We start from the raw sequence: 10,011 nt of genomic DNA on the forward strand, positions 1-10,011 counted from the left end.
GTCCACTTGTCCAGTCTGCAGATTGTCAGCACCTTCACTTCTTCACTGGAACATTAGATGGACTCTGTCTGTCCATCCTTTACATCTGAGGTCATGTGACTGCCTGCACACTTTCACCTTTGACCTTGACTGAATCAGTTCATTTTTCCAATTTGTGCTGTTGTTCTGTGTCAGTGTGCAGACCTCTGCTGTTCAGCTCTACAGTATCTTTCACATCGTTCCTTTTTCAGAATCACTTTTATTCCCATGATCACTGCGCTGACTCTCGCGCATGCAGCGACCATCAGGAGGGCCTCAGGTGTTCAGGAAGGCAGCTGTGCACAGATGTGGAAAGCAGCTAACTTCTCCTGTTCATTTATTCTAATCATTTATGCCTCACAGCTTCATAATGCCCTCCCTCGTCACGGCTCCTGGCTTCAACAACCTTCCCGTAGGAGCGCACGGACACCAAAGACTGTTAGCACATGGCTAACATTAGCATCACTGTAGACAGCTCATCACAGTTACTCTGAGAGCTGCGTGCACTGCTGCTGTTCATCTCTCATCTGCTACCAGCCCTCACTGTCAACCTGGAAACCTCATCACTGACATCATCACCCAGAGAACCAACAAACAAACAAACAGGCGTGTAAACAAAAAATTTTATTTATCAGAGAGAAACAAACAGCAGCAACGCTGCCATGGGAGAAAACAAGAGCAGAGGGGGATTCTGGGTAATAACTGACGTGGTAACATCAGCACACACGCACACACACACACACACACACACGCACACAGAGGAAGTGAACAGAGAGGCTCATGGGAAGCTGTCATCGTCATCTTCAGCCATTTCTTTAGCAAACTCCAGATCCTGCTGCTCACGTTCCCGACGCTCCTGAACGCACCACACGCACACACACACGCGCACGCACGCACGCACACACACACGCGCACACACACACACACGCACACACACACGCACGCACACACACGCACACACGCACACACACACGCACGCACACGCACGCACACACACACACACACACGCACGCACACGCACGCACGCACACACACGCACGCACACGCACGCACACGCACACACACACACACACACGCACACACACACACACACACGCACACACAGAAAAAACAGATTGAATGCAGATGACAGGAAGTGCATCTTTATTATTTTGTTCTGATTTGTGTCTGTGTAAGCTACAGTCACACGCTGCCACCATGTGGTCAACTAAAGACATGACATCACGTGCTGTGTGTGTGTGTGTGTGTGTGTGTGTGTGTGTGTGTGTGTGTGTGTGCGTTACCTCTGCAGACTCCAGGTCCTTGTTGTACGCTTTGGGAGGAAACCTCATGGCCTGCAGGAGGACAGAGGGAGATTAGCATCGGGCTGATCGCTCCTCCCTGATCGACTCGTGTAACCGAGCGGATCCCCGGGTCCTGCTCCTCCACCTCCTCAATCTGCTTTAATGTGAGGAGGAGGAGCAGGAGGAAGAAGCTGCTTCCACAGATTTGACAAGAAGGCTTCCAGTCAGACCTCTGCTGACAGGAAGTGACAGAGCTCGCAGCGTTATGGTGATGCAGAGCAGTCTGCGGGCGGAGCTTTTGTGATTTCACATTCTTGTGTTGACCTTGAGTCCTTGGGTGTGAGAGGTGTGAGTATGTTCAGGTGCGCTCACCTTGACCGACATGTTGTGGATGTCGAGGCAGAAGGAGATCCTCTGGTGGAACGCCAGCTGAGGCTCCCGGGTCCCGTAGATGTCCATGGTCTCCTTGGACTGGACGAAGCCTTTCTCGTGGTTGATGCTGGCCTCGATCACGCCGTCACGGATCGCCTGTGACGCAAACACACAGAGGTCACGAGGTCGGCGTTAAAAAGGCGGCGCTGAGCGCGTCCGTTTACCTTGGCAACGATGAACTCGGCGTCCTCGGGACTGTCGAGCTGCAGCTTCTGAGCGATGTCGGCGAGGGAGATCCGAGAGTACGAGAGGCTGATCATACGCACACCTGCGCACACACACAGATCAGTAACACACTGAGCGCGGCTGATGAGCAGCGTGCGGTGTGACGGCGGCGTACGATTGGCTCACCGGTCTTGATGACGTTGTGTCTGAGGCGGATGATGAGCGTGTACGTCCCGTCGGCCTGAAACTTCTCTCCAAACTGCTCCAACACCTGGTTAAACTTGGCCAGGTTACCTGTCCTCACAGCTGCACACACAGATACAGGAAGTGAACAGAGAGACTCATGGGAAGCTGCGAGTATCTGAAGGTAGGTACACCACTGTGTTAGCAAACATTGTTCCTCCAATCAGAACCCATCGTTTCGCCATAACTCTACGGTTAGTCACATGATCAGGCGTGTGTGTGTGTGACACCGACCCTGTGTGAGCAGGAAGTAGGGCATCAGGGAGCGTTTGAGTGACGGCTGTCTGAACTGCAGGCGGTCGGGAATCTCTCCCAGCAGCAGCTCCACCACGATCAGCAGCTTGTGGACCTGAACCGGAGCCGATCGATGCTTCAGTGATCAATACCAGACACCGATACCTGACCGTGTGTGTGTGTGCGTGCGTACCGTCTGTTTGAAGCCCACGGCGGTGTGCTGTGGAGCCTTCCTCAGAGCGTTGGTCAGAGTCCTGCGAGCCTCCGAGTACTCCAGCTGGATGGCTTTAATACGACCTGTGTGGGTCACATGACAGGCGGGTGAGCGCGGCGTCATGGCGGGGACTCGCCTGAGCGCCGCGGCTGTGAGCTCACCTGTGTAGTAGAGGTATCGCGCCCACTCGTTGTTGTTGGCGAGCTCGGGGAACACGGACTTGGACACGAGCTTCTCGGCCTGGTCGTACAGGTTGAAGTGCAGGTAGTTCCTCAGCAGCAGGTTCAGCAGCACCGCCTGCCCGTCGGCGTCGTGCCGGAGGGTCGCCGTGCGCAGGCGGGTGTGCAGGAAGCTGGGGGGGGGGACAGTCGTGTGACTGCTTGTCTGAGGGTGTGATGTCATCAGGAAAGGAGAAAGGTGTGTACGTACCTGCGGATGATGTCGAGCTGGTTCTGGAACTCGTACACTCGGGCGTGGTAATAGTAGCACTTGGCGGCGACCAGGTCGAGAGCGCGGCGGTTCTTGGAGACGATCTTCTGCAGCAGGTCGTCCGACACTTTCTGCGCCTGAAACACAAACGTCACCGTCAGCACACAACAGAGCGTCACCGGCGAGCACAGAGTCCCCCGGCTCGAGTCCTTCGACCTTCGTCTTCAGCTGTTCACGCCGGCTCACAAAAGGCGTTTGTGCTGCTGGTTACCGAGGCTGGTTACCGAGGCTGGTTACCGAGGCGGGTCTCTGCAGCTGCTCGTGGAAAAACACGGAGACTATGCGGGACACACACACACACACACAGGTGAGTGAGGGGCGGGTCTCTCACACACACACACACACACACACAGGTGAGTGAGGGGCGGGTCTCTCACACACACACACACACACAGGTGAGTGAGGGGCGGGTCTCTCACACACACACACACACACACACACACACACACACACACACACACACACACACACACACAGGTGAGTGAGGGGCGGGTCTCTCTCACACACACACACACACACACACACACACACACACACACACACACACACACACACACACACAGGTGAGTGAGGGGCGGGTCTCTATCACACACACACACACAGGTGAGTGAGGGGCGGGTCTCTCACACACACACACACACACAGGTGAGTGAGGGGCGGGTCTCTCACACACACACACACACAGGTGAGTGAGGGGCGGGTCTCTCACACACACACACACACAGGTGAGTGAGGGGCGGGTCTCTCACACACACACACACACAGGTGAGTGAGGGGCGGGTCTCACACACACACACACAGGTGAGTGAGGGGCGGGTCTCTATCACACACACACACACACACACACACACACACACACACACACACACACACACACACGTGAGTGAGGGCCGGTCTCTCTCACACACACACACACACACACACAGGTGAGTGAGGGGCGGGTCTCTCTCACACACACACACACACAGGTGAGTGAGGGGCGGGTCTCTCTCACACACACACACACACAGGTGAGTGAGGGGCGGGTCACCTCAGTGTATCTCTTGTTGTTGGTCAGGTGAACCACCAGCAGCAGCTGCAGATACGCCTCCACCTCTGGCAGCAGAGGAGCTGCCGCCGCCTTCCCCGTGCGAGGACGAAACTGAACGTCTCCGTCGGCCATCTCCATCGGCTGAGACACACACACACACACACACACACACACACACACACACACACACACACACACACACCATCTGATCAGGAATCGATCACCTTGTTATAAATAATCAGGTTACTGTTTGATGATGCGGCTCTCAGAGGTCAGGGTTCACTTCCTGTTTGTCATTAATTCAAAGCTGCCGCTCACCTCCTCCAGGAAGCCCAGCAGGAAGTCTCGGGTGGCGGCGTTGTTGGTGAAGAAGCCACAGATGGCTTTGTGGAGCACGTTGGTGTTGAGGCGGCGGCTGGTGGACGGCAGCGCCCGCAGAGCGCGGAGCACGAAGCGAGGCTCCTTCCCCGACACGGCCTTCTCGATCTGCTTCACGTGCTCCTTAATATCTGTGGGGGGGGGGGGGGGGGGGGTGACATTAGCACCAGTCACATGACCCACAGACCTCAGCTCAGCGCGATCCTCATGTTTACGCCTTTTCGTGCGACCTTTGACCTCCATCCATGCAGATGCTACAGAGGAGCTTAGCTGCTTACAGCTGTGCTCATGACAACGCGGCTCTACATCCGTGCCGTACGGTGACATCCTCCTGAGAACCGGACGATCCATTCATGTCTCCTGTTACACCTGAGCCGCCCTGATAGGTCCTGGTGTTCTACACAGACGACGTCCTGGGCTTGCATTCATGCCTCATGTGTTAGGGCGGAGCACAAAGTCGAGGCTCACATCAGTCTCAGGTAGGACTGGGTGATACCGAGTTTTTAAATATATCGATATAGTCTATGTTACGTTATAACTAGACTTGTGGAGCCGCATGTTTGCCTCGCTTTCGTCCACTTTTGTCTCTGCGCTGCGTTACTCGGCCTCGCCTCTCCTTCACTGAACACAACTCCCCCTCCGCCATCGCTTCACCTGCAGGCAGGACGGACACGGCAGCTCTCAAAGAGGAGCTGCTCGGTAAAAAGAAAACATTTGGAGACTATTTTAGTGCTGTCAGCGTGACGTTAACGCCATTAACGGGGCAAATCTCTGTTAACGAGTTACCGCGGATCGCCCCGTGCGGGGCTGGACGGCGTTAACGAGCTACTGTTTTATTTTATTCATGGAGCATTATTATTTAATAAGTGCTGATAATTTATTTCTGAGTAATTTTTCCTTGTACATCTGCGCTGTATGTTAATAAAAGTGCCTGTGTGAGATCTGGGACACAGCTTTGACTAAGAACTCTCTCTTTGTTCTCACTTTAAAAATATCGAGATATATATCGTATATCGCCATCCAGCTAAAGAATATCGAGATATGAATTTAGGGTCATATCGCCCAGCCCTAGTCTCAGGCAAACTGATGTTTATCCTTCATAGGGCTGGGCTTCAAAGATTCATTAAATCCTGAATGATTTCAATATAAATCTATTTTAACGCCAGAATCTCAGGTTAAAGCTCACACAACTATTTCAACAACCACCAAACAGCTAAAACTGTAAACGGGAGCAGACGTGCAAACAGAGCGTGGATCGTCCACAGACGCCGTCGGGCTGAAAGCTGCAGGTTTCATCACTCTGACCAAACCAGCAGCAGAAGATCAAACTACGCTTCATGTTTGATAAACAAAGAGCAGAGTTCTCTTTTTCTCTCCTGCACTCCTTATTGTGTCGTACATGTCATTGTTTTTCTTTATGTCACCTGTTCTGACCGGTCTCCCCGATGTGGCGTCTGTGTAATGTACGGGCGGAGGAGGTCCTATTTCTCTGGCTGTTACGTCCTGCACAGCTCTCTCTCTCTGCACTCAGAGACCATCAAATCTGTTTTCTGGGGGGGTTCTGGTGCCGGTGTCGTGCCAAAGTAGGTGTCCCCGACAGAATTTGTTTCCCCCGTGCTGGGAGCAGGAAGTACTGATGTTTTCATTTAGTGAAAAAGGGAAAAATTAGCATCGTTACGTTACCATTCAGTTTGGGGGTTACAACATTAAATTATATATTTATTGCTCTCGAAGTATCAGATGGGATTATTTTAATAAACCATTAACATTTTGGCTGATAACTATTTTTATTCTCCTGTAACTTTACTCTATAAAGAGCTAAATCCTCCAAAGTTTCAGGAGTAATGCGTCATAATAAGAAGTGTTTGTGAACGAAAAATCAGCAATGTGGGATACTGTTTGTCCGTGAGTTACACAGGGGGAACAAATTGTGGCAGGATCAGCCTGATATTATTTGTATCCCACTATAACTTCGTTGTGTAAAGAGCTAACATCTCCAAAATGTCAGGAGTAGTTAGTCATTACAAGAAGTGTTTGTAAACTAAAAATCAACAATGTGGGACCCTGTTTGTCCGTGATTTGGACAGTCCAGCGTGTGCTCCCGACGCAGGGGAAACAAATTCTGTCGGGGATACCTAGTTTGGCACGACACCGGTCTGAAGGGGAACGGGGCCCGGTCCGGACCCGCGAATGGGAGAGGTTGGTGTCGGTTTTAAGCTAAATGACGCGCAGACTCTCTGGGGCTGTTAGCCCCTCATGCTAATAGGCTAACCGCCGAGCTGCCGTGACTCTCGGTACCGGGCCAGCACAGACCCCGTTCCCGGGTCTGTGCTGGGGGGTATCGGTATTGGTGTTTGAAGAGTTTTACCGTCCAGGGTCAGGCTGTCCTGCTCCTTTGGCTGTTTGGCCGCATTAGCCGCCTCCTCTTCAGGCATCTCCACGTCCTGCGGCTCTGGGCCCACCTCCTTCGGCTCCTTTGGCTTCTCTGCCTTCGAGTCCCGGTCCCGGCCTCCCGCCTTGTCGCGTCGTTTGGCCGCGGTCTCCTTCATGCTGTGTCTGGGTGGATGAAACCGAACCGAGCTGACCCACAATGACTGGACACTATTCTGTGGCGCAGAGGATTCTGGGATATGACAGGCAGAAGCAGAAGAGAGCGGAAACAGCAGCGCAGGCTCGATAATCGATCACAGATGTGTGTGTGTGTTCCTGTCTAGCTATCTTTGTGAGGACCGAAATCTGTCACTTGTGAGTCACACACTCACTGGTCCTCACAAGTTTGAAGACCTTTTTGAGGCTCAAAATGTGGTTTTAGTGTCAGGGTTACAATTAGGTTATGGTTAGGTTTAGGGTCAGGGTTAGGCATTCATTTTTAATGGTTAGGGTTAGGCTAAGGGGCTAGGGAAAGCATTATGTCAATGAAGGTCCTCACTAAGATAGCTGAACGGGCTTGCGTGTGTGTGTGTGTGTGTGTGTGTGTGTGTGTGTGTGTGTGTGTGTGTGATGTGTTTTAGTGCGTTGCATTGATCCGCGGATTTCTGACATATGAAAGTCTGACCCTGCAGGGATCCATAGACTGTGCCGCACACACTGTGATTTCTGATGTTATTTGAATATGAAGTGGAAAAAATAATGATGGTGTCTCTGTAACTTTAGAGTCAGAATAATGAAGTCAGAATAAGAGTAAAGACATGAACTCAGCAGAACAAACGGTTTATTTCACGCGTGAAGAATGACGGCGAAGGCTGAGCTCACTGAACACAGAGGACACAGTTCAAACAAACAGGGCTGATGGAGAGCCAGGGAACAGTTCAATCACACGTACCACCTCAAACATCTTCAAGAAACCAAAATGCAGTGTTGGGAAGGTTACTTTTAAAATGTATTCCACTACAGATTACATGTATTATGTAACATATTCTGAATACTTTGGATTACTTAATATATTATCATGCTTTTTACAACCACATGAATGTCCTATTGCTGTGTGATTTATTACTATTACTGAAGGTTACTCTCCACACCAACTAGATGTTTAAATCTTAATATAAATGAGTAACAGTAGGTGGACATTAGGTAAGGCTGCACTTTTTGCAGCGATCTCGTGTAGAAAACGATTCCGCGCGTATATAAAAAGGTCCGCGGCTCTGAACTGTAGCAAAAGGACCTCTGGCTGATACGTCGGGTTCGTGTCGGCTCGTAGCTGAAAACTAGCTTTACTTTGTTGTCTGGGTCACTTTGCTAGTGAGAGACAGAGAGAGGCGTTGAAAGGCTGCTGCAACAGAACTTATTGTTTTCGGAAGAAAACACGAACACGGTGTACAGCCGAGTCTTAATAGCTTACTTACAGCTGGGCTCGTCAGGCCCTCTGTTTGGCTGCAGTGGTTATTATTATATTTACATGCTTCCAGCTCCTGTTTCTGCTCGGTGACAGCTCCTACTTTTCCTTTTTCTCCCTCCTCGCTCACAGACACATCACGGGTACAGCAGTCCATCCTCCCTGCAGCACGGACTACACTGCCCATCAGGCTGCATGCTTTAGGGCGATGCCTGTAACACTCTGCCTGTTGCCTTCATATTAAACAATTTTTGTGAATAATTTTTAAAAAATATTTCTTCGAATCATTATGCTGCTGCAGGTAGGGGTGATGTGGGCCGTGAGACTGAGACATCAGAGCCTCTTAATGCGTGTTTGTTCGGGTTTCCACCGGCGTGGAAACCAAAAATAGAGAGGACATAGCCGAACATATGAAACAGGAAAAGACTGCCATGTAATCCATTTACTTCAACAAAGTAACTGTATTCTGAATATCATCTTTTAATTGGTAACTGTAACGGAATACAGTTACTCATACTTTGTATTTTAAATACATAACGGCGGTGCATGTACTCAGTTACTCCCCAACACTGCCAAAATGCTTCTCTAGAACTTCGAGGCCCAATATGTCTTTGTGTGGGTGAAACCACAGGAAGATGACCGATGACATTATGGCATTATATTAAGAAAGTCTTGTGGTGGTGTCAGGAAGGTCAGAGTACTTCCTGAAGAGCTTCACAGCCAAACGACCGTCCTGTGATTTTATATCTGTCTCTGCTGACGTCACGCTGCAAAGGCACAAAGCCTTCACGTGGACAGTTCCCTCGCCATGATTCATTTATTAAAAAGAAAAATATTTCCCCTGCTGGTGTAAAAACCACTCAGGGCGGTCCTGACTGTGGAAGCCACCTGAGGAAGAGCTTCAGGGGATCCTAGAACTTCCTCAGTAACCTCTCAGTGACCAGTTTTACATTCTCACACATCCCTGCGGCTTCCTCACAGAGAGGTCAGCCCAAAATCAAAATCACCATCTGCCCATACAGCAGCATCACCTCTCAGGTGAAGGGGCCGCTCACAGTGAAATGTGAGCATGTGTAGTCTTTGTGTACCTACACGTTCTGCTGCACAGCCATGCTGTGGTTGGTGAAGTTCAGAAGAAAGGAAAACTGCAGAACGAACTTTGAGGGCTTTTGTTTATTGTTGGTAACCAGGTCCTACTGCAGCTCTTCGTGTTTTCTAAGCACGGCTAGCATCCTGTCTAGAACCAGTTTCACGTGTTTCTCCTGCAAAAAGTCTGAACTGGTACCAAAAAGCCAGCAATGTAGGCTGGTTCTGATAAGGTACCAAGACCAAACTGGATCTGCACCACCACCGGGACCATGTCGGTGGAAAACTAGTATCAGACATCTCTGAGAAACTCAGATCACATCAATCTAGGAGAACAAACAGTCTCTATAAGGAAGTCACAGGAAAGTTTGAGAGTCCTTGTGAAGGGCTTATGGGCTTGTGAAGAGACTGAGAAGGTTCTAGGAGGACTTGAATATGTTGTAGAAATCTTTCACAGGAAACTTTGAAGACATGCTTCAGAAGGTTACAGGGTTCTCAGAGGAAGACCTAGAAGTACATGATCACGTTCTAGAGAAGCTTTGTGGTTCCTTAGAGATGCTGAGTGTCAGTGAGGTATTGCATTGCATCATTAAGGAGTCCTTTA

General features: G+C 50.5%; 2 protein-coding genes across 4 annotated transcripts in view; both read right to left on the bottom strand.

Moving 5' to 3' along the window:
* Positions 1–627: 627 nt before the first annotated feature.
* Positions 628–7,185, bottom strand: psmd3 (proteasome 26S subunit, non-ATPase 3). Its single transcript, XM_026163807.2, has 12 exons — positions 6,855–7,185; positions 4,427–4,617; positions 4,109–4,249; positions 3,019–3,155; positions 2,751–2,941; positions 2,569–2,672; positions 2,376–2,490; positions 2,085–2,204; positions 1,898–2,001; positions 1,674–1,829; positions 1,302–1,352; positions 628–874 (listed from the first exon to the last, which is right to left on the bottom strand). The coding sequence occupies exons 1-12, from the start codon at positions 7,033–7,035 to the stop codon at positions 797–799; spliced, it is 1,569 nt and encodes a 522-aa protein (XP_026019592.2). The 5' UTR covers positions 7,036–7,185; the 3' UTR covers positions 628–796.
* Positions 7,186–7,680: 495 nt separating this feature from the next.
* The window catches only part of LOC113020114 (leucine-rich repeat-containing protein 3-like), an 8,439-nt gene continuing 6,108 nt past the window's right edge, over positions 7,681–10,011 (bottom strand). For all 3 annotated transcript variants that reach the window (XM_080300007.1, XM_026163813.2, XM_026163812.2), the window contains one exon: positions 7,681–10,011. This exon is cut by the window's right edge and continues 398 nt beyond it. The gene's annotated coding sequence lies outside the window, so the exon portion shown is untranslated.

This window comes from Astatotilapia calliptera, chromosome 4 (genome assembly GCF_964374335.1).
Source record: "Astatotilapia calliptera chromosome 4, fAstCal68.1, whole genome shotgun sequence".
Lineage (NCBI taxonomy): Eukaryota > Metazoa > Chordata > Actinopteri > Cichliformes > Cichlidae > Astatotilapia > Astatotilapia calliptera.

Excerpts from the sequence above, each read along its gene's own strand:
- psmd3 (XM_026163807.2), bottom strand. The coding sequence starts at position 7,035 with ATGAAGGAGACCGCGGCCAAACGACGCGACAAGGCGGGAGGCCGGGAC. Across the intron at positions 2,942-3,018 it reads CAGCTCGACATCATCCGCAG|CTTCCTGCACACCCGCCTGC; the intron begins GTACGTACACAC and ends CCCCCCCCCCAG. Across the intron at positions 1,830-1,897 it reads CCGAGTTCATCGTTGCCAAG|GCGATCCGTGACGGCGTGAT; the intron begins GTAAACGGACGC and ends TTTGCGTCACAG.